A 25,826-nucleotide genomic window follows, 5' to 3' on the forward strand; every position below is an offset into this window, starting at 1 on the left:
TCAAACCCCATTATAGTCTATGGGGGAAATGCTCGTTTCAGGGGTAGGCAACATTCAATCAAATTCTACTTATCAAGTCCATGAGTGAGGGTCGGGCTGGATTCTTCTCCCTGCACAGCGTCCCCACGTCCTCTTCCGGCCTTGAATTCACTCTGCTAGGCATCGGGCCTTGGCAGAGCCGACTGCGCATACCCGCACTACAAGCGGACATGCGCAGTCGGCTCTGCCCAGGCCCGATGCCTGGCAGAGTGAATTCACAGCCGGAAGACGCCGCGGGGAAGCTGCGCAGGGAGAAGACTTCTAAAGGTAGGCGAAGAACCAGCGTTGATTGGCAATGTATAGCATTCTGCCAATCAATGCTGGTTCTGCATCGAATCTTAACTTCGAACAGCGAGTGGTACTCGATCGAGTACGAGTATTTCGAATACCGTAGTATTCGATTGAACACGTACTCAATCGAGTACTACTCGCTCATCTCTACAGATGCCATATCCCATCCCAGACCATTTTTTGGGCTCGGTCCTTTCACGATTAAGAATGATAGTACATTGCAGATCACACCAGAAACTTCAGGTTTGATACCCATCTAGCAGCTAGTGCAGGGACTCCTTCAGATTCAAAGGAGTCCCTGCACTCCAGTTAAATAGCAACCTTCTATTTACTAGTAATTAGCTAATTAACCATTTTTAGTGATTTGCCCGAAATCGATCCCAAAAATCTTGAATTGCTGAAATCCAAAACTTTTAGGAAATTTGTGCCAAACCATTTTGTTTACCTTCAGATGTTGTTCAGTGACCTCAGAAACTTCTGTACCTTGTCTTCAACACTTTTCTCTAGCTGTTTTTTTATATCTATATTTATAGCAGCCAGAGCTCCGGTTTTCTGACATCTATCCCCTCCATAGTGCTTGCTTTGACAGATTTTATAGATAACACTCGGTGCGCCTGAAGCCAGTAAAGCTTCCCATAGAGTGCAGACGTTGCACGTGACCTCGTAAAACAACCTACAACTGCTGATGAATTGGCGAGCAAAACAGAAAATGTCTAATTTCCCCCAAACTTGCGGATTATGATCAGGTTCCATCCGATGTATTTTTATAAGAGATATTTGTTTCATGAAGTCCTCTTATATAGTCTTTATAATGGCTTCAAGTTGTCATATAGCGGTATAATACCAGCGTGAGGTTTTTGTGCAGAAAATGGATTCATTTGAAGCATTGCACTACAATCAAACATCTCCCAAGCTGTCTGTTCCTCCACCGAGCTGCTTCATACAGATATCTTTGACATTTTGTTCAATAACTCAACTACATCTGTTCTTATCCTTAGGTAGAACCATGTTTCCTCCTATCAAGGGAATCGCGACTTGTTTTAGTGAATACAAAGTGATATTATTATCGCCTTTGGGGTTTGCATGAAATCAGCGCAATTGGAAAAATTTGATACATATTTTATCTTCACGCTGATTCAGCCAGGCTAGGTTTTTGCATCCTATCTCCTAGGGTATTTTCTTCTTATGATCCCCAAACATCCCCGTCTACCCCCTCGGACTTCTACTATTTTACATCTGCATAGAGATGAGGCAATCCCATTAGAAAAGCAATTCCTCAAATACTGTTCATGGATATCAGCTTCTATTTCTGAGAAGCAGAGCCCTGATACAGGTTACCACTGTTGCCTTGGAGCTAAAATACAGGAAGCCCATGGCATAGATTTAAAGGGGACCTTTCACCACCTCCACCAGTTCCTTGATTTCATTAAAAGGAGTCTGTCACCTGGAATGGATATATCGAGCTAAGCATACAATAAAATGCCTTAGGGTCAGCTGAAAATTTTTATTTTCTAAATGTGGCCCTCCATTCTACATTAATCTTTATAAACTCAATCTACAAATTTGCAGCCTGGTGCAACAAGGGCGTCTCCTGCACTCCAAGATGCTCATGCCTCCTTCATATCCATTGGACGCTTTGCCGCTATGGATGGGAAGATGACAGAGCCATCCAGAAATTCTGAAATCTTACCTGGTCCTGTATTCTTGTAGCTGCACTGGTATTTGCATTATCGGCGCATGCACACAGTGTCAATTGCATTGAATCAGTGGAGTGGCCCCTATTATAAGGATGCAAAGAATTGAAGGTGATGAAAGGTCTTCATTTAGACCAATGAAAAAATCAGGGCTCAGTCAAGATCGTCTACATCAACTACCTGTAGTTCAATGGGTGGTAATATAGGCAGGATTGGAGAAAACAATGATAATATAATGTGTTTTTTGCTAAAATCTTCATCAGATCTGAAAAGTTTAACAAATGGAATGATACTCAATAGAATAGTCATGAACTCTCCACTTTAATCCACCCGGCCGTTGCCCTCACAAGGACTGTAAGAATGAAACTGACAATACTAAGTATGTTGCACAACTGTCGTTCCCTTCACCGATTCTCACCATGACCCAAGATGGTCACTTGTTACTGCTCAGTTGCCATTATCCTCAGGTTGGACTTGGCATCGCCACTGCTTAAGGGCATCCTACATAGTGATGGACACCTTGGTTTCAGTAATATGTCAAATTTGTATTAATATGGTATCTCTTTCATTAAAATCACAGTTATTCGGAGCAAGATTACCCATGCTCATGAGCAGTTGGATTTCCTTTCTTCCCAATGCTGATTGACAGTTTTCTCTCTCTTACTGTGCATAGGGATAAAGCTGTCTATCAGCAGTAGGTGTGAGCATTTAGCCAACAATGTCTAGACAAAGAGAACCCCGGAGTGCATGTCAGTGCATCTTGGCTCACTACATACAGATGGGTGAACTGGATACATTATGAATTTTGCAAAAAATTTGGGTATTCACCCATATTGTTTGTTATACTTTGGGGTTTCTCCAGGCTCAGGAAGGTGTATAAAAATGAAAAAAAAAAATATTTACCTTCTCAGTACTTTGCTGCAGTATCCTCCAATATTCCAGTCTTTTTCCTGGATTATCCACCATGACTCGCAGCCAACAGATCACTGCTATCTGACAATAAAGGTTTCTTATACCTCTCCTTGGTCTCCAATTATTAGTATAGCAATTAACTTTGTCCTGCTCTTCCGATGCAAGCCAGACAAGTGCAGAAAATTTTCCCAGTGAACCTTGGAAATATTTACAAATTTTATACAACAAATCCTGCTGGTTTCTGCTGGTACGGCAAATTATATTCCTATAAACGGGCCGACATGAACCTAGTGGTTTGCTTTCAGCCCTTTAGTCCCAATGTTCCCAGTAGTCGTGGGGGTCCTACCGTTACCCCCCACCACATGCCCCTTTCATCCAGCATACAGTATCTTCATTAACATGTAAATATATTTGCCTACTATTGTATTCCCAAGCAGATGGCCTTATTATAGGTCTTCTATGATGGATGCTTCATGTTTCCTCCTAATAATTAGTCAGTGCTGTAGCCAAAATATACATTTCCAAATATATTGTAATTCCTTAACGGGATCTCAAATCCAATCTGCACCTGCAGTTAAACATTGTATTTAGAGGATTTCATAAGCATAGATCCTGGCATCCATTAAGATAATATGAAGGTAGACTGGCACAGCTTCTATGTACATAACACTGTGTCGGAGGAGGGGGACAAACTGTGCAGGCACTGTCATAGCAAGCCTTTGTACTGCCATCTGGCAGGTGACAACTTGCTGAAACTTCATGACTCAACTTAAATTAAACTGAATAGTATCTTCATGGGATAAATATATACCTGTCTAACATTAAAAAAGCCGTGAATGGTTCTCACCTTCCGTGATGAAACATTGAGAATTGAGTTCTACATACATTTTAACTCAAGGTATCATCATATTTCGACCCAAAATAAGAAAATTATTCATTCTAGGATTTTTTTTTGTACTACCTGGAAAGAGGTTTGAGAAAAATAGAATAAGGAATCGAGCAAAATCTACTGAACTAAATGCGAAAATACATAGCCCTCTGACCTTCCTATGGCAGATATAGGAATTAAAGGGATCTTCCCATGAACATAACCAAATTTACCAGACCTTAGCAATGTCCTACATTCAGGGTAATATCCATTGGTCAAGACAAAAGACTCACCGCTAAGATGGTTCGAGAAAATATTTTAAATTTTGCAACATTTTGAATTATTTAGATTTGTAACATTGTTTCATTTTGTCAACCAATTTAAATAAAGTTATGTTTATGTGAAAAAAAGTTAACATTCCAGCCATATGATATGCTATTAAAGAGATTTTCCCATGAACATAACCATATTTAGATTTGTAATTTGACAATTAAAAGTTAAACATTGTTGTAAATTTAAAATTTTGATGAGTTTTAAAAATTTCTTCTAGCAAATTATTGCACCTTCGAATTCTTCAGACCCCAGAATATAACAGGTGTAGTCCAAAGGGTGGTGTAACAAATAAATAAAAAAACATTCTCACCGTCTATTATCTCTTTTTGTGGTGTCTGGAGATCTGGATCTTCCTCGTCCAAGTGCTCTGACGCTGTTCTGCGACATCATAACCCTGCGGTGCCCATGTCACCATAGGCCCAGTCACAGGTCTCAGTGATGATCCTGGGCACATAACATTATAGAAGAGCATCTGAATTTCTGTTTAGATGGACAGACCCTGAAGGATGCATCTAAGATATGATAAGGAGTGCACCTCTTCATAAATTAGGTGCAATAATCCAATTTATCAACACAGAACTGAATCATACGGGGATTGTTGAGCTGTCCAACTTTTTGCTGAATCACCGGCAAGTAACCCACTGCATTGTACAGCACCAGCCTCGCCCATGAGACTCCCCACAAATTTAGGCTGAGACATTTTATTTATTTTTTGTCTTTTTACAGTTGTGTTTTTTTTGTTTTTGTTTTACGGTGGTTGTTGCAAAAACTATCAGCCGAATTCCCATGATGGAAGTCATCCTATATAAATCCACCCTTACTGTATAGTACCAGGTCTGGTCTCAGAATGTCCGCCTCCGTTCCATCTGATGTATAAAATTGAAGACGTCTTCACATTTTGTTTCGAAAAGAAAAGAATATTTTAGGATAAAGAAAATGTGTCTCATTATTTTTCTGCTGCATTTTCTGAATTTTTAAATGTCAGGCCTCCTATATAGGAGCGAACCTGATGAACGTGACATTTCTCCGTGTCTTGTAAATTATGACAATCATGATACAGAACTTGATGACCTTATAGCCAATACCAGAAGATTTGGAAAATTTTGGATTGTTCTTTTTACTTAAAGAGTCAACAATTGCAAAACCAGTAGTGTATGCAAACTTCACTAATCCCATTGTCTCTTAGATGATTGATATTGATGTTCCAGCACTGATAGCAGTCAATAGCCAAGTGGGTGGTCCATAGGGTCCATGGTCTCTGTAGACCATGTGGCTATTGACTGATATTGATGGGGTACTAAAGGACGGGAGATCTTTAAAATGAAGAGCCATTTACTGCTTATACTTACATTATAGTTCCATTTGACCAGTTGACCAATTAAACATTACACCGTAAAATCCTGTTTCCTCTACTTTCTGACTACAGATGTTGGTTAGTCTGTAGTCAGAGGGGGGTAGAATTAGTAATTTTTTTTTTTTTTTTTTACATACGTGTAATGCCCCATTTGACTTCTGAGGCATTCAATACAATCATAGCCCATGGTTGTCCTACAGGGCCCACATAAAAGCCAAAAGAGAGGGGCAACACTACAACCTTAAAGCGCTGAAGTCTTGGATTTGAATTCTGCCAAGGACAACATCTGCACGGAGTTTATATGTTCTCCCCATGTTTGCATGGATTTCCTCCCATACTCTAAAGACCAAACTGATAGGAGAAAATGTACCCTATATCGGGCTCACAATCTACATTTAATAAAAAGAGGCTTAAATAGGACCAAATAGACCCAAAACGTTGCACGCAGTGAGGAAGCCCATAAGAAGAGAGGGAAGGTGAGTAATGGGGTTTCTTATCTCCTACACCTCCCTTGTATCTCCACTTATGATATTTTGGAGACAAAAGCACTTTTGGTCCAAACAAATCGGGTGGTCAAGCCTTTACAAAGACTTGTGAAAAGAATCTCATTATGTTTGCCCATCCGTATTCTCTTATACCTAGTACTGCAATTAAGATACAACATGATACAAATGTAGCAAAACTGAAGTTGTCACTTAATTCAAAAGATTGAACAATATGGCTGCTTTCTTTCATGGTTGCCACAGCTGTCTATGGTATTGCGACTCAACTCATTGAAGTATGGACATGGGACTGACCTGCAATACTACACTAACACTGTCCAAAAATCCAGTTCTGAACATCCCCTTTAAAAATTTGTATAGTCACACACATCGTGCAAACTGGAGTTGTGATTGACACATGGAGCCCTCCTTAGACAATCTTGGTTATTTCAGGTATGGTATTCAGAGGAGTATTGCACAACCTCTAATATATTCATAAGAAATGGCGGCTTTAATTGCTCTTAAGAAAATACTTGCAGGAATCTGACTTTTCTCGATTACCCCGATCCTCCCCGCTGTATTACAAACGGCGAAGGGAAAGCGCAATTCATGTACATTGGGATTTCAAAGCTTATTAACTAATTCCTAAAATCAATATCCCAAACCCTAATTTACAAACAAGGCAGATTAATATTGCCGATACTTCAAAGTATTTCCTTACACTTGGGTCTAAATTAATTGGTTGGTAAAGCCTTAGACATTATTTATGCAAATGGCCTAAATGGATTTACATGGAAATTGAGCGAACTTTTTTAATGTCTTGACTCTTTTTACTTTGCATGATATAAGAATTACCTGTTGCCTGCACATGATAGTGGGATTATGGGCTAAGCGAGAACTGGCAGGGCCATTGAGATGTATTATTACTGGTATTTATGAGGCACAGATCCCAAGAAAAAAATATGGAGGATATCGGAAAAATAAATGTGTCGGGTTTAAAGACGACCCCCATGTCCCAGTTATAAGCTGGATTAGATCATATAGAAGGTTTAGGTTTACATTCAGTGGCATAACTAGGATTGGCGGGGCAACGTGGCGATGCTTTGTCATGGGCTCCCCCCAACTGATGCTGAAGACCTCACCAACCGACCTTCCCCCCTGTATTCCTGCACACAGTATTATTGCCCCATAGTGGCCCCTGCACACACAGTATTATGCCCCATAGTGGCCCCTGAATACAGTATTATGTCCCATAGTGGCCCCTGCACACAGTATTATCCCCCATAGTGGCCTCTGCACACAGTATTATCCCCCATAGTGGCCTCTGCACACAGTATTATCCCCCATAGTGGCCCCTCCACACAGTATTATCCCCCATAGTGATCCCTGCACACAGTATTATCCCCCATAGTGGCCCCTGAATACAGTATTATGTCCCATAGTGGCCCCTGCACACAGTATTGTACCCCATAGTGGCCCCTGCACACAGTATTATCCCCCATAGTGGCCCCTGCACACAGTATTATCCACAAAGTGGCCCCTGCACACAGTATTATGCCCTATAGTGTCCCCTCCACACAGTATTATGTCCCATAGTGGCCCCTGCACACAGTATTATCCACATAGTGGCCCCTGTACACAGTATTATGTCCCATAGTGGCCCCTGTACACAGTATTATCCCCCATAGTGGCCCCTGCACACAGTATTATTCCCCATAGTGGCCCCTGCACACAGTATTATGTCCCATAGTGGTCCCTGCACACAGTATTATGTCCCATAGTGGCCCCTGCACACAGTATTATACCCCATAGGGGCCCCTGAATACAGTATTATGTCCCATAGTGGCCCCTCCACACACAGTATTATCCCCCATAGTGGCCCCTCCACACAGTATTATCCCCCATAGTGGTCCCTGCACACAGTATTATCCCCCATAGTGGCCCCTGAATACAGTATTATGTCCCATAGTGGCCCCTGCACACAGTATTGTACCCCATAGTGGCCCCTGCACACAGTATTATCCCCCATAGTGGCCCCTGCACACAGTATTATCCACAAAGTGGCCCCTGCACACAGTATTATGCCCTATAGTGTCCCCTCCACACAGTATTATGTCCCATAGTGGCCCCTGCACACAGTATTATCCACATAGTGGCCCCTGTACACAGTATTATGTCCCTTAGTGGCCCCTGCACACAGTATTATCCCCCATAGTGGCCCCTGCACACAGTATTATTCCCCATAGTGGCCCGTGCACACAGTATTATTCCCCATAGTGGCCCCTGCACACAGTATTATGTCCCTTAGTGGCCCCTGCACACAGTATTATGCCCCATAGTGGCCCGTGCACACAGTATTATTCCCCATAGTGGCCCCTGCACACAGTATTATGTCCCATAGTGACCCCTGTACACAGTATTATGTCCCTTAGTGGCCCCTGCACACAGTATTATGTCCCATAGTGACCCCTGTACACAGTATTATGTCCCTTAGTGGCCCCTGCACACAGTATTATGTCCCTTAGTGGCCCCTGCACACAGTATTATGCCCCATTGTGGACACCCATGTACAATTATTATACTCATAGATATTTTCAGACCCAAAAGTATTATAATTGGAGACCCAGGGGAGGATAAAAACATAGAAACACAATTACTTCCCTCTCCCTGGCTCCTATGAGGTTCCTTCTGATGTCGGCTTTCTTCAATGATGTACGGCACGTCACATGACTAGGTCCTGCGTTGCAGCGCATAAGGACGCAGGCCCCAGCCATGTGACGTCAGGGATATCCCTCAAGTAGGCCTGAAGCCTGCCTGGAGCCCAGAGAGGTAAATAATACTGTTTTTTATGTTCTCTTACCTACCCTGGGCTTCTGATTATTATACTTGGGGGTCTGAAAAGACCCCCTAGCATATATAATATATCCATATATAATATAATGGATATGTGAACAGATCCTAACTGGCTGTATTATATTTATGACAAAAGATAACTCCGCTCATTGATACTATAACAATAGATTGTCCTAATAAATATGTTTCATAAATCCCTTTGTTTTGTTTGTAATTATTTCCCATCATACTTCAAGATGGACCCTAAGTTTTATGTTACTGCAAAATCGGAAGGAGCTTCCTTCACCCCCTACTGACTAATACTAGTAAGAGGTGCGGTGGGAGGGATGTTATGACTCTTATTACCATATTTTGGGTGAATAAAGTAAATTTCACTTTTCTAATCCAGTAAGTTGAATATTCCTAACACAGACGCCATGAATGCTATAACGCTTCTCTCTAAGGGTAAGGACATGGACTTGGTTGGGATGCAGAATTTCTATGTCTGAATAAAATTATAATAAATTAAGCAAATTGGAAGTACATTTGCATACATTTTAATTTATTTCACATTTCTTGCAGGTAATTGTTAGATCGGGACCTGGCACATTCCTCAGTATGGCCATTTACGATAACTATATATTCTGGTCAGATTGGGTAAGAAGAGCAATTTTGCGCTCAAACAAATATACCGGAGGTGAAACAAAGGTTCTACGTGCAGATATCCCTCATCAACCAATGGGGATCATAGCAGTGGCCAATGACACCAACAGCTGTAAGTGGAAATATTTTATATTGTGACCTTTGCTAAAAAAAAATCAGTTTTTTAGGCATAAAAGGTAAATATGTAACAGTATGATCTCTAATTGTAACATTGTATTACATCATTCCAAATGCTTTGTAACATGTCGATTTTGTAACAGCACACCCAGTGGCTAGGCATGGTATTACAAGCAAACAAGTTACAACAACAAAGCCAGGCCTGGCCTCAAAGATGTAAAATATAGTTCAAACTTCATTCACATCATTTTTTTAAGTTACTACAAGAGCATTTTTAGAGAGAAAACATTTCAGTTCCTGTATTATCTATTTAGTCTATAAAGTGCCAGTTCTGTCAGCCCTGAAAACCATCCTGCTAAGGAAAACCGAAGGGTTTTGACTTACAAAGCTTTTCAGATGACGCACAGAATTCAACACATTATATTGTAATATGCCCACTAGCGAATTCTACTTTCTCTTCATTTTCCCACATGACAATGAGTCATAAACCGAGACAGTCTGCAAAAATTTGGGGAAAAGTATATTCAGTTCACTGGAAGTAAATCTAAAATCTATTCAATGTAAGCCAAGGTACTGTAGAGAATCTGTCACAAAGCATATAAGTCACAGAATGACTGGATGTGATGCAGAAAGGCAACCTTTAGGATAACTGCACTTAAAGGGGTGGTTCTTAATGATGGTGAGATGGCATGGCAAGTGAGGACCCACCGATAGGTAACGTCTCATTAAGACATTGGAGGAATTTATTAAGATTGGTGATTCATAAAGTTCCCTATGGGCACCGAGCATACCTGAATAATGTAGAGGCTCCAGCCTTAGCTTCTCATGCATTAGAATTGACAACTATTCCTGTATAAATCCCACCAGTCCTCTTGGGTGAGTTATTATAAATTTGTCTGACCTTGCTTTCCACCCACTTTTGCAAAAAGTACCGAGCGAAACACAAAATGCATTGTTAGGGTAATGAATCCTGCACCAGAAAAAAAATGCATCTAGCATAGATGGGTTCATAAAATCCCTGTTTGCCATTTTTAATTGCTAGCCAGGTCACCTGATCGTCAGATCACCACTGATCCAACTTCTGGAACCCTGGGTGACTTCTATACTGAAATGGAAACCATTTCATGGGAAATTATCCTCATATGCTGGCCAGTGAATGAATGATCAACCAATGAATGGCCAACCATGTAATGCCTGAATGGTTAGGGTCTACTAATGGAGGAGTCCTTATTGCCGATTGGCATCAAATGGAAGACTCCCTTCTATAATGTCCATAATATTTGCCCCTAGATTATATAGACAACTGCTGACAGAGGTTTTTATAATGGATCTTTCATGATTCTGGGTTCAAACCAACACTTGGATTCCATTCGGGGATTCCCAAGCAAGCAGGACTTTTCTCTCCACAGAACTGAGCGGAAACCCAATGGACTCCACTATAGTTTATGGGGACTGTAGGGTTTCTGTGGCTAGCCACTTTTTATTTGGATTGGGTTTCCATTTTTTGGGTTCCCAAGTGGACCCGAAGAATGGAAACCTAAGCGCAGGTGTGAACCTAGAGTTAGCTACAGTGTAGAGTGGTTACAATGAGCCAGGACCCATCATGATCAGGAATTACATGGAATTAAACTGAATCTAATGGGTATAAAGTGATGTTGAAATTCTTCCCAGCTTGTGGTCATGCTATATTTGCTTGACCAGTCAAAAAAGCTGATGTTTACAGCCGACAACTCCTACAAATCTAGAAAAAATAATTGTAGCTTTCTACATTATACATGTGATTTATTTACATTTGTTTCCCCTAAGGTGAGTTGTCGCCATGTTCCTACATGAATGGAGGCTGCCATGACCTTTGCCTTCTCACTGCTGATGGTCGAGTCAACTGTTCCTGTAGAGGAGACCGATTATTATTAGATGACAACAGATGTGTGAGTAAGTAATATATTCTAGACCGAGACACCGCAAAGAAAAAAAAACCAAGTGCTATAGCACATTAATATTGCATGTTACTTTTAGATTTCCTTACATGCCGCATGTCACACAGCTGTCAATTTTAGTTTCTGTTATGTGTAGTAAAAATAACAATAAAAATCGGGAAGGTACATCTGCGGAGGAGGCTGGCGACTTTGTACCTTTTGTCTGGCTTTGCATTCATAAACAGTACTATGAAGGAAACTTAGAATGGTTTCCAGATATGACCTACTGTGTACTTATATTTTTATTGTGAAGATATTTTTAAAGAATTTTTGGTGACCTTTTTAGATATTCTGTCACTGGCTACATAAAAAAAAAAAAAAAAAAAAACATCTTGGAAGCTTGCAATTTTTTTCACTTAATAGGCTGACACTTCTTGCTCTGTAGAGATCACTTCCCATTATCATAAGGACAGGATTACAAAAGGATTACAATATAGTCAACACCTATATAGGTTGTACATGACACAAAACTTAGCATTGACAAACGGTGATGTTTACAGCTTACCTTATCCAGGTCACAGAGACTAGAACACTCTTCCGTAGTAAACAGAGAAAAATTATTCGCTTACATTGAGTGATGGCTGAACCTCACAAGATTTGTTTTGTGAAGTGTAACGAGTTTCACCCACAGGGTTAATTTCAAGCCCTATAGTTTAATAATCAAAGTCCAGGGACTCCTGGTTTCCATTTCTTCGGACCTCCTTTCCGGGGTGTCCATAGCATCCTTAAGACTTCTTGCTGACACCAGTGGTCCCAGGTCGCTTCTGAAAAACAATAAGAGGGGCATTGGCATCATGACTAGAGATGAGCGAATAGTATTCGATCGAGTAGGTATTCGATCGAATACTACGGTATTCGAAATACTCGTACTTGATCGAGTACCACTCGCTGTTCGAATGTAAAAGTTCGATGCAGAACCAGCATTGATTGGCCGAATGCTATACAGTCGGCCAATCAACGCTGGTTCTTCTCCTACCTTTAGAAATCTTCTCTGTGCAGCTTTCCCGCGGTGTCTTCCAGCTCTTCATTCACTCTGCCAGGCATTGGGCCTGGGCAGAGCCGACTGTGCATGTCCGCTTGTAGTGCAGGCATGCGCAGTCAGCTCTGCCCAGGCCCGATGCCTGGCAGAGTGAATTCAGAGCCGGAAGATGCTGCAGGGAAGCTGCACGGAGAAGACTCCTTGGAGGATCCAGCCCGACCCTCACTCGTGGACTTGGTAAGTATAATTTGATCGAACATTGCCTACCCCTGAAACGAGCATTTTCCCCCCATAGACTATAATAGGGTTCGATATTCGATTTGAGTAGTCAAATATTGAGGGGCTACTCGAAACGAATATCGAACCTCGGACATTTTACTGTTCACTCATCTCTAATCATGACCTTTTCCTGACATTGGTGTTCCTCTTTGGTGCCCTGGGACGCTGATGCCAGTGAGAAGTCTAAATCCTGGAGACACCTGGGTAAGACAAGACACCCTGACAGAGCCCTGTCTTTTTTTTCTTTTTTTTCCACACTTCCCCCTAGCCTCCAATTTTTATACTTTGGGGTCTGAAGGGACCTCAGTATTTAGTAATAATTCATGTGTCGAGTTCCAAAAATTTAGGGTTTGGATGTTCCTTCAATTTTGTCAAAAATGGTTCAATCCTACTTCGTTGTTCTCAACATTGACTTTAGTAATCCAATTGATAGAACCTTAGTAGTTCATAAACAAATCTTCTCATACACTTTACAGAATTTCAAAAGTATATTTAAGGGATACAATGTTTTACTACATGCAAAGTCCTTGTAACTGATTTCTTTGCACCGAGCATCAAGGAGCACAGACAAACAGTTCTCACTTATAAACTCACTCCTTGCCCGCTGATGGGAACAAGAAGTGACATCACACCGACTGAATGCACTAGATAGCAAAACTGAGAGTAGCCGAGTCTGGTCACATCTGTACGTACATTGTATCCCATTTACTTTAATAGAGAGTGAAAGCTCGTGTGCCCAATTTTCTGGTAAAGGATACAGAGCACCTACATTGTCGGACTCGTGGCCGTATCATTGGTGAGATTGGTTTTAGTTGGAAAACCTTGTTAAGTATCTGCACTGGGAAATGTTTAGAATCTTCTAAGTTCTTTTGTAAGTCTAATGTTCTGTAATAAGTCTTCGATTCTACACAAAGGTGAGGACAAATGTTGACCCATTTTTCCTTTTTCTCTTTTCAGCCAGAAATTCATCTTGCAATGTGTTTTCTGAGTTTGAATGTGGGAATGGCGAATGCATTGAGTATGAATTGACCTGCGATGGCATTGCACACTGTAAAGACAGATCAGATGAAAAGCATTCATACTGTGGTGAGTTTCTACAGCTCGGCATTATAGACTAACAATAGACTCGATACATTGTTTAACAATAATGTGTAAGTTTTATACTTTACTAGATAATTACATTGCTAAAGAAAATAAGGTTTTCTAGTAAGTGTTTAAAAAAGTCTTTTGTGGTCTATTATCTGTTCATACTCGATGACTGTTTGATTGTGGACATTGTATAAATGTAAATCTACTAATCCGCACTTCTTATAGTTTATATCATTAGAATATGGAAGTCATTTGCAATTATGTCTGAAAACTGATATAAAAATGTAATGTTGACCCCTATAATGTCCTTATGTTAGTAATGGACTTGGCAGAAACCAAACAGGAAGTCATTTCAAGAAGTTACCATAAAATATATTATATTATATATGTATTATAAATATATCAATGTATAATGTATGCCTCTAACCAGAGTAGCAAAACCATCATGGTATGTGAAAAAAATTAGGGAGTTCTTTAAGATTGGTGTTTCCTATGCCAGTCCTCTAGGGCAAGTTGTGCCTTAAGAGTCCTCTGACTACTTAATAGTGTGTCTTGTGCCACAAGTGACACAAGTTACTCCTAATATGGTTAGGGACTGGTATAGATTTCAGGTATAACTCAAACCATAACTCAGTCCGTAGCTAAAACCAGTTTTCTGGCATGAATTATAATAAATCTGTTGGGCAAAAGTGTTCCCGACTAGAGATGAGCGAACACTAAAATGTTCGAGGTTCGAAATTCGATTCGAACAGCCACTCACTGTTCGAGTGTTCGAATGGGTTTCGAACCCCATTATAGTCTATGGGGAACATATACTCGTTAAGGGGGAAACCCAAATCCGTGTCTGGAGGGTCACCAAGTCCACTATGACACCCCAGGAAATGATACCAACACCCTGGAATGACACTGGGACAGCAGGGGAAGCATGTCTGGGGGCATAAAGGTCACTTTATTTCATGGAAATCCCTGTCAGTTTGCGATTTTCGCAAGCTAACTTTTCCCCATAGAAATGCATTGGCCAGTGCTGATTGGACAGAGTACGGAACTCGACCAATCAGCACTGGCTCTGCTGGAGGAGGCGGAGTCTAAGATCGCTCCACACCAGTCTCCATTCAGGTCCGACTTTAGACTCCGCCTCCTCCAGCAGGGCCAGCGCTGATTGGCCGAATTCCGTACTCTGGCCAATCAGTGCTGGCCAATGCATTCTATTGGCGTGATGAAGCAGTGCTGAATGTGTGTGTTTAGCTCAACTACACCGGTGGAGTAGTTGAGCTAAGCACACAGATTCAGCTCTGCTTCAATCAGCGCTGGCCAATGCATTCTATTAGCTTGATGAAGCAGAGTGTGCACAAGGGTTCAAGCGCACACTCGGCTCTGATGTAGCAGAGCCGAGGCTGCACAAGGGTTCAAGCGCACCCTCGGCTCTGATGTAGCAGAGCCGAGGGTGCACTTGAACCCTTGTGCACACTTGGCTCTGCTACATCAGAGCTGAGTATGCGCTTGAACCCTTGTGCACACTCTGCTTCATCAAGCTAATAGAATGCATTGGCCAGCGCTGATTGAAGCAGAGCTGAATCTGTGTGCTTAGCTCAACTACTCCACCGGTGTAGTTGAGCTAAACACACACATTCAGCACTGCTTCATCATGCCAATAGAATGCACTGGCCAGCGCTGATTGGCCAGAGTACGGAATTCGGCCAATCAGCGCTGGCTCTGCTGGAGGAGGCGGAGTCTAAGGTCGGACCAGAATGGAGACTGGTGTGGAGCGATCTTAGACTCCGCCTCCTCCAGCAGAGCCAGCGCTGATTGGCCAAAGTACGGAATTCGGCCAATCAGCGCTGGCCAATGCATCCCTATGGGAAAAAGTTTATCTCACAAAAATCACAATTACACACCCGATAGAGCCCCAAAAAGTTATTTTTAATAACATTCCCCCCTAAATAAAGGTTATCCCTAGCTATCCCTGCCTGTACAGCTATCCCTGTCTCATAGTCACAAAGTTCACATTCTCATATGACCCGGATTTGAAATCCACTATTCGTCTAAAATGGAGGTCACCTGATTTCGGCAGCCAATGACTTTTTCCAATTTTTTTCAATGCCCCCGGTGTCGTAGTTCCTGTCCCACCTCCCCTGCGCTGTTATTGGTGCAAAAAAGGCGCCAGGGAAGGTGGGAGGGGAATTGAATTTTGGCGCACTTTACCACGCGGTGTTCGATTCGATTCGAACATGGCGAACACCCTGATATCCGATCGAACATGTGTTCGATAGAACACTGTTCGCTCATCTCTATTCCCGACTCAACTTGATCTCCATCCTGCTCCACCCACTTTTCTAAAATAGAGATAGCAGGTTGGAAAAAAAGAGATGGCAGGTTGGAAAATAGAGATAGCGGGTTGGAAAATAGAGATAGTGGGTTGGAAAATAGAGATAGAAGGCTGGAATACTGTCAACACTGGACAAATTGTATAGGGATGAAAATGGTCCCAACCACTTGTCAATTTACTCAAAACTTTAAAGATATACAATGGCTGAACATAGAACTTTAACAAAAGAAGGGAAATAAATATTGTTACTAAAACAGACACTAAAGAAATGGTGAGAAGTCTCCTTAATAAGAGATGCATCTTGTTTTAGTAACATTTTAATTTAACGGCTTTATTGGTTAGAAACGTAGCGCTAACATAAGATAATTATTTATAGTTTTTACTTTCTCGTACTTTGTTTATTTAATTGCTTATAATTTTTAAGTATATTTTGAATTACTTATTGTTAAATTCTGCATGATTAAGAAACTTTAGAATGAGTTTTTTTTTTTTTTGTCACTTTATATTTAGAGAATTTCACTTAAAGGGATTCTATCATTAAACACATTTTTTGTTGGCTTCAAGAAAGGCTATTCTTCTCCTACCTTTAGATGTCTTCTCTGCGCTGCCATTCTGTAGAAATCCCGGTTTTCGTCTGTATACAAATGAGTTCTCTCACAGCACTGGGGGCGGGCCCCAACGCTCAAACAGCACTGGAGGAGTCCCCAATGCTGCGAGAGAAATCTCCAGCGCCTCCTCTTCTTCAGGAACGACCTCTCTGCACATCTTCTTCCGGAGCTGGGTTCAAACTTCTAGGCCTCGGGCAGAGCCGAATACACATGCCCTCAGGCCACAAGAAAAATGGCCGCATACTTACTGGGTAAACGGCCATTTTTCTTGTGGCCGCAGGCATGCACAGTCTGCTCAGCCCTAGGCCTAGAAGTTTGAACCCAGCTCTGGAAGAAGATGCGCAGAGAGGCCGTTCCTGAAGAAGATGGAGGCGGAGCTGGAGATTTTTCTCACAGCATTGGGGACTCCTCCAGTGCTGTTTGAGCGCTGGGGCCCGCCCCCAGTGCTGTGAGAGAACTCATTTGCATACAGACGAAAACTGGGATTTCTACCAAACAGCGACACAGAGAAGACATCTAAAGGCAGGAGAAGAATAGACTTTCTTAACGATATTCCTACGTGTGATCGACAAAAAAATTTGATTTTATTTGATTGGAATCGAATATATCGAACAGCCTGATATTTCAATTATACCAATCGATCGAACGCCGTTCGGTTATCTGTAATTATTATATCTTTAACAAAATTGCACTTTTTATTTTTAGACAAAATATCAGCAATTTGGGGTATTTGATAACCCTCACCAATGTTAGCGCACTTCGGGTTTAATTTGGGTAATATTAGAGCTACGTGCTGTGGCTATACAGATGTATTCAGTTTTTAGTAAATGTATCTCTTTTATTCTGCGAGAACAGAAAATGATAAACGCAAAAAAAATTGCAATGTTTGTCTTTAAGTTGTCAATACTATGGAGGATTCGTAAATGTAGAGTATGTAGAACTGAGATAAGATCATCACCTTCCTATAATGGAGACCCCTGGCTATTTACAAATCGACAGTTCTTCCTCGTGACTACAGGGAGAAAAATTTCCATCACAAGTGCAAAAGTTCGTGACCCTTTGAAGAAAGGTTTTTAGTTGTTCTTTTTGCTTGAAAACTTTGTATAGCTGAAAGCGAGAAATTGTAATTTATTTTAGAGGGCAATGTAATATTAAATGGTTTGAAAATTGGTTTTGGTGTAACGTAGTAAAATATCTACCAGCAGCTATTTTCTCTCTTAAAATTTGTTAGTTTAATCATGAGATAGAATATTTTTTTCTTCACAAATTTCAGCCGTTTTGTATTCTTACCTAAGATCTCTTTTCGTGCCTCACTTGGCTCATAAGTTAATAATACAGTTCCTATATCTAATCTTCTTTGCTTTCACTTTATCATTATTAGGGTAAAAAAACCTTGTTTTTAGTAATAACCTTAGGCAGTGGTTTCATGTTTTTAATAATAGGACCTAGTGTTTTTTTAAAAATATGAAAATCTGCCATTGGCCATTGGTAAGATTGTACGGATAAGATCTTCAGAGCTCTAAAGGGGTTGTGTGGGGATATAAGATGCATTGAGGACACCTTATAAACTTACTGTGTGGATTCAAGTTAGCTTTGTAGAGTGCACTGGGAAGGGGGAGGAGTCTCATCCCTTAGGCTCCACTGCTCATGCCTCAACTCCTAGTCACATGACTGACCAGAGTAGAGCAGAGTCACAGGGAGTTGAAGCATAGGCATCTTTGCAAACAGTCCTTGTTAAGCCTATCCTACTATTTTGCGTGCACAGCTTGCAGATCTATATGTTTCCACAGTTATAAACTACAAAAACATCCTATGGCCTCTGACTCTGCAGTCATGTTACTCCCCTCCCTTTGCCCCCTTTCCCATCATTTAAAGATGATCAAAAAGGACTGATGTCCCGATGGTTTACATTGGGAAATCTTAGTGTGAAATATCCTGTTATGGGTACAAAGATTATCAATCATTGTTTGATATAAAGTGTGTAAGTTGGATGATGAATGAGAAAGTGTCCACTTATTGTTGGTTGTATCATGTATTGAGGCTTCTTGTGAAATCCCTAAGTGTCAACAGAGTTCAGCTACAAAGAACACCAAGAACCAGCACAAACAGAGAAAGACACTGCGGAGGATATAATATGCCTTGTACGCTAGTTTTCCAACATGTAGGGCATGAAAAATTGTTGCCATTTTTTTGTCTAAATTGGGTTTTTGCACAAAAAAAAATATGGATTTTTTGTCTTATGTGTTGCCCTTGCCACTTTCCTGAAAATTGGGTGTGTTGTGGGTATTCAGGCGGTGCGGTGCACAAGATTTAATATTATTTATACCAGAAATATGATATAATTATGTGGGGAAAATATTCCAGCTACAAGGTGGTGTACTCTTCCCTCCAGGTGCTCGGCCCAGTGGAGGGTGCACCTTATTTATGATGAGATGTGCAGTTCTTCATATATGAGGCATACCCTCCACCAGTGATAAGAAGACTGGCACCACTATTTAGTTCTATTAAGAGATCAAAACCACCAAAAAAGTACTATGTGAATGAGTGAATGTTACCGGTTTTCTACTTGATCTGGCACCAATTTCAACAATTTCTGTACCTATTTGACCAATTTCTTTTCATGTGTGAACGGAGCCTTACATATGACTTCTGGGTAACACTTTGTTCAAGGATTAATTTTAGTCTGTAATAGGGTTGAGCAATCGGGATCAGGAAAGATCGGATCTCAATCGGCAATCAAGCAAATTTCACGATCTGGATCAGGATCGGCTGGAAAATGATTGGAAATCGGATTTTGAAATATCAAGATTGGTTCAACCCTACCGTATATATAAAATAAAATTGGAGTTGAGCGATCGGGAAAGATCGGATCCCGATTGGCGATCGAGCAAGTTTCATGATCAGGATCAGGATCGGCTGGGAAATGATCGGAAATTGGAATTTGAAATCTCAAGATCGGCTAAACCCTAACGCATATATAAAATACAATTACCGTTGAGCGATCGGGAAAGATCGGATGCCGATCGGCGATCAAGCAAATTTCATGATCGGGATCAGGATTGGCTAGAAAATGATCAGAAATCAGATTTTAAAATCGATCCTAAAAATTTCAAGATTGGCTCAACCCTATATATTTTTAATCAAGAGTATTTTTTATTTTATTTTAGATACATTGCAGCAATTTGGTGGCCTGAGATACAGACATATGTTTTAATGCATCAGTTCCTTTTAAAAAAAATTAAAAAATCAAAAAATCAAATGGTCTTTGATCTACATTACATAACCTATCTTTCAAAAACATTGCTGTTCTTATCAAATTTGTACAGAAAGACTTGTATGGAAAAAAATATATTGAAAACTACTTAGCCATTGTATAAACCAAAAATACAATTGATGGCATTCTTCAGAAACGGTTTTCCGGATTACGGCGATTGCCACAGTTCAGTTAACACAAGAGATCTTCATAAGTGTAATTACAGAGGCTGCATGGTTAAAACTGTACATGGTCCATTTTCTATTGAACACTTGATGAGAAAAATCTAATTATCTGTACAGAGCAGAAGAAAATTCACTTTTTCGGGTCAGTTGTAGAAAAGCAGAAATTATACGGTACTTACTGCAAATTGACTACTTGATTATTTTTTTTTTCTACTTTAAGTAGTTACTATTAAAAGTAACTTGAGTTTTAATTATAAAGTTTTGTATGTTAAAGCAAAAATACTCCCCGAGCCGTAGCCCCAAGGTCTTGTGCCCTGATTCCCATCCTTCACATTAGGGTAATTACTAGAGATGAGCGAGTAGTATTCGATCAAGTAGGTATTCGATCGAATACTAAGGTATTCAAAATACTCGTACTCAATTGAATACCACTCGCTATTTGAATGGAAAGATTCGATGCAGAACCAGCATTGATTGGCTGAATGCTATACAGTCGGCCAATCAACTCTGGTTCTTCTCCTACCTTTAGAAGTCTCTGTGCAGCGTCCCCGCGGCGTCTTCCGGCTCTGAATTCACTCTGCCAGGCATCGGGCCTGGGCAGAGCCGACTGCGTATGCCCACGCTACAAGAAAATGTTCGCTTTGACTATAAGCGGCCATTTTCTTGTAGTGCGGACATGCGCAGTCAGCTCTGTCTAGGCTCAATGCCTGGAAGAGTGAATTCAGAGCCGGAAGATGCAGCGGGGACGCTGTGCGGAGAAGACTTCTCGGAGAATCCAGCCCGACCCTCACTCATGGACTTGGTAAGTTCAATTTGATCGAATTTTGCCTACCCCTGAAACAAGCATTTTCCCCCCATAGAGTATAATAGAGGGGCCACACGGTGGCTCAGTGGTTAGCACTGCAGCCTTGCAGCGCTGGAGTCCTGGTGTTCAAATCCCGCCAAGGGCATAAAACCATCTGCAAGGAGTTTGTATGTTCTCCCCGTGTTTGCATGGATTTCCATCCCATATTCCAAAAAAGACATACTGATAGGGAAAAAATGTACATTGTGAGCTCTATGTGGGGCTCACAATCTACATAAAAAGAAAAAAAAAAAAAAAAAAAAAAAAAAAAAGTATAATAGATTCGATATTCGATTTGAGTCGTCAAATATTGAGGGGCTACTCAAAACGAATATCGAATATTGAGTATTTAACTTCTCGCTCATCTCTAGTAATTACCTAAAGTATGACCCAAACAGATCCAAGCTCCATGATCTACCATGCACGTTGTAGAATCCATCTGCAAAATATGTATCAATTTGTAGCATGGATATAGAGTTGCAAGTCATTGTAACTCGATGCAAAGTGGTTTTGTTCTCAAGGGTGTACGGGCCCCCAGAACTAGGAGCACCGTTATAGCTGATTCTTTTGTGTCTATTATATCTTCCAAATTGGATTGAACTATGGACAAACTATAAAGGTTATATATAGGATATGTATCCATTATGTATTGCTGCAGTGAAATAGAAAAAGGAAGTCTCTTACCATTTTGTATATACAGTTCCTATACAGACTACACACTAACTCTGTGTAGTCTGATCCTCAAGTCCTGTCTTCGATCCATCCATTACTTTTTACTTACCTAAATTTGGTAGATTAACAAAAGGGGGCAACTGTAAATGAGTATAACTGCAGAATCAGAGCGATAAGCAATATATACAGGAAAAGCCAACTTAGGGAAGTCCCCTCTGGATTAAAAGGTAGCAGGAAGAAGATCTTCCTCGATGACCTCCATATGTCTTAAAAAGGTTGAGTCATGGAAAACACTTATCAGGATTGACTGCTGGGATACCTAATGATCACAGGGATGCAGGTCGTGTATCCCCCTTTCAATGGATCAGTTCTCGGCTATCTCCTTCAGCTATCTTGAATGGAATATATTTGTGTGTCCACCACTCTATTCAAACAGGAGACACAAGATCTCTGTTCACTTGATCAATGGATGTCCTAAAGACGGCACCTCCAGCAATCTTACAAGAAAGAACATATATAAATGAGTTCATAATGAGCTTGGTTCGTTACAAATTTTCGTTGTTATACTCTCAGGTCTATTCATGGGCTCTTGTGACCTCTTCAGGCCTCTTCCTACATCTTCTCTGATATCAAGTGTCCCAGACTCACCCCTGAGACCCGTGATTAGGCCCCAGTAGTTATTTGGTGCACAGAATGTCATGATATTTTGATTATGCCCATATGACCACTGAAGGCCAATCACAGGCTTCTGTAGTAAGCATGGGGTATGTGATATTGGAGAAGAGGTCAGAAAATGCTACAAGAAACCATGGCTGAAGACCGGACACTGGGAAAGAAGATTGGACTCTTGGTTGAGGTGAGTATTAGTGGGTTTTTTTTGGCCTCTGCTGATTCTGGTCTTAAGGGACTTAAGGGACCCTTTCCATCTCCTGTCCTGCAAGTTATTGAGTGCTGATAGATAGATAGATAGATAGATAGATAGATAGATAGATAGATAGATAGATAGATTCAGTGTTTGCAAGGGGTAACTTGATGTTCTTGTGCCTAATGCAAAATTTGGCCTACTGTATGCTGTGCCATTTATTGGACTGGTCTAAACATATGAGCAGAGGAACTTTTGGACCTGTCCGTCTCCAACTTCAGATTTGACTGCGTCCTCAGCTCCCCATATAATTACACCCCTGAAGATATAATAAAAACTCAACTGGCTTCTTACTCTATATTTTGTGTTAATTTACCAGAAAACCGGAGTTGTTGGAAAGGCTACAAACTCTGCGGAAATCGGCGCTGTATTTCCAATAATAAAGTATGTGATGATGAAGATGACTGTGGGGACAACACAGACGAACTAGACTGCAAAGGTAAGCACCTATTATTTCAACTAAATGTTAAACTCTTTACTCAGACAAATGGCCGCATTCTGGAATGTAATTGTTCGGAAAATGAGGACACAAGATCTGTTGTTGAGACACAAGGCGAGAGTTTACCAGAGACTGTCCAGATAATATATCTGTTGATATTCCCAGACGCACAGCTCCGTTATACGCACGGCAATGCATTCAAAGCAGGATATTAACGATGAATCTGTCACCGTATCTTGTCTGAATCACAAAATTCACAATATTAAAATAATCTCCGGAGGTCAAGAACAATGTCAGGTTGAACAAAACAAATCGCAGTAGAGAATGTTTTTGTTTTGTTATTGTGGACAGATATTATGAAACGACTATCAATATTAATAGTGGCTCGACTTGTCATAGGTCTCACTTTAACACCGTTATAGAAGTTTCTTTTTGTGAAGTTCCAGATCCCAAAGCAAAATAACTAACCATGTGCCCTGCCTACATTACCATGTGCTATTGTAATACTTGTGCCTGTTTACGTGTTAGAAGGTCCATTGACCCCCTCAGACAGTCTGGGGACAGCTGCCATGTCTGCACCAGGGGTGAACCTGCAGACGACAGAAAGCAAGCCCCCCCCCCGGAGGAGGGGGCGGAGCGAAGGGGCGGAGCGAAGGGGGCGTGCCTTATCTGCTGCTCCAGCGGCCTCCCCAATCCACCACTTGGTGCTAAGTCAGTCCAGGACAGCTTGTCCTGGACTGGCTTAGGTAAGCAAAAATGCCGCCCTCCCCGGGGCACTGGCATAGCGCCGCCTGAAGCGGTTGCTTCAGGTCGCCTCATGGGAGGTGCGGCGCTGGTTTGCACCCTATAGGGGTCTGTTGTACTTTTGGAATCTGCGATTTCTCAGTTTTGAGATGAACACAATATAATTGTGTTCTTCCTCACTTTTTTTCTCCTTATCTTCACTGGCACAACATGACCAAATTCGTAAAGGAAAAAATTACCATAACTTTTTTTTGGATAACATATCGATTGTAGCTTGTTATCTTCCAAAAATGAATATTTCAGGACAAAAGATCAAAAAGTGGTTAGGGGGACACATTGGGGCACATTTACCGTTTTTGTCAATCTTTGAACTGTCTCAGGGCGGGTTCATACAAACACCCGGTCTCTGCTTTGTGGGTTTCCGTCTTCTGCCCGAGAAACTGGAGAGGAGACGTAAACCCGGCAGTCAGCGTCCGCCTGTGATCATCTTCTGGTCTCCACAGCAAAACCATTTTCTTTTAACTGGACACAAAGTCCTGCATGTCTGACTTTGTGTCCGATTATAAAAACGGTTTCACTGCGGAGAGGCACAAGATGCTCACGGGTCGTCACTTTGCAAATCCATTCAAGTGAATGGGTTGGAAAACTGACTGCTGGTTTCCATCTCCTGTCCAGTTTCTCGGGCAGAAGACTGAAACCTGCAAAGCAGAGACTGGCCGCAGGTGTGAACTCACCCTCACAAGGGTTTTCCCATCTCCCTGTCTCAATAGATTTACCTGCTGTCTCTTATTCTCACTTCCTGTATTCTTCAGCAAACTGCTGGAAGGACTTTGACTGTTTAATGAAGTACCTCAATAGATATAGACTTTGCCCTTGCATTGAGAGATAATTTGTTATGATTACTAGAAATCTAATATAAATGCACAGTAAATGTATATTACATTACACATGGTTGAATAGAAGACTTACATAGACAATTTTCTTTCGCTAAACTTAGTGTAATCTTTGTGTTTACATAGAGAGATAAACACTGTCTGAGCCTTTATCAGTAAACTGCACTTAGCTGACCTGATTGTCCTGACTGCAGAACTGTACATAACAGTGAGAGCACTCAGCCCCACCAGAGAGCAGTGACTCATAACTCTATCCAGTCTTATCAGATACAGGTCATGTCAATAATGGGAGGAATAATCTAATATAGCAGGCAAACAAAGTAGCAATGCTAAAGCAATCTATTTAGGAAAGTTCTTGATCTTTGAATACCATTTTGAGCTATGAATCCTGTTTGTAGTTTTAGACATATTTATGAATCTGTCATACAAACCTTCATAAATATGGAGGATTTCTGGAAGCTCCAAAATTCTGACACATCATAAAACAAATATTTGGAGCAAAACATGAAGACAATAATCTTATCTTGCAGGCTGTAAGGAACAAATATTTGGCACTTGCATCAAAAGCCTTACAATTTTTGGCACAACATAAGCAGACACAGATCATCCCTCTCTTAGCGAGGAGACAAATATGTGACACACGATGGGAATTTATGGTGCACAAAGTAAATTGTCATAAATCCATTGCACCAATTTAAACTTGGTCTATTTTGCACAAGAAAATTTGCACCATATTTGCTATTTCTGTTTCCTAAATGTGTCATAAAGTTATAAACCACACCCATTATAAACCACGCCCATTGTAAGCCACACCCACTCTGGTATAGATCCAGACACTATGTCTACTATGTCAGTAAAACATAGAAATCCTTCACAATGGGAGATAGGCTCATTCAATCAAAGAATTTTATATGAATGTAAAATGATAATTTAATAAATTCCATAATATAATTCCAAAATAAATAAAACAACCCTACAAAACACGGTTTCTAGATAAAACTAAGTACAGAAGCGTGTTGAACCCAAAAAACA

The 25,826-nt window shown here is 40.9% G+C and overlaps 1 protein-coding gene across 1 annotated transcript in view; it reads left to right on the forward strand.

Annotated features, from left to right (window-relative positions):
• Positions 1–25,826, forward strand: part of LRP1B (LDL receptor related protein 1B) — a 1,094,775-nt gene that overhangs the window by 896,590 nt on the left and 172,359 nt on the right. Inside the window, exons 44-47 of the mRNA XM_075284520.1 lie at positions 9,388–9,580; positions 11,392–11,517; positions 13,777–13,905; positions 23,038–23,157. Of these exons, the coding sequence (XP_075140621.1) occupies positions 9,388–9,580; positions 11,392–11,517; positions 13,777–13,905; positions 23,038–23,157 (568 nt within the window). The remainder of the gene's footprint in view (positions 1–9,387; positions 9,581–11,391; positions 11,518–13,776; positions 13,906–23,037; positions 23,158–25,826) is intronic.

Source organism: Leptodactylus fuscus, chromosome 8 (genome assembly GCF_031893055.1).
Source record: "Leptodactylus fuscus isolate aLepFus1 chromosome 8, aLepFus1.hap2, whole genome shotgun sequence".
Classification (NCBI taxonomy): domain Eukaryota; kingdom Metazoa; phylum Chordata; class Amphibia; order Anura; family Leptodactylidae; genus Leptodactylus; species Leptodactylus fuscus.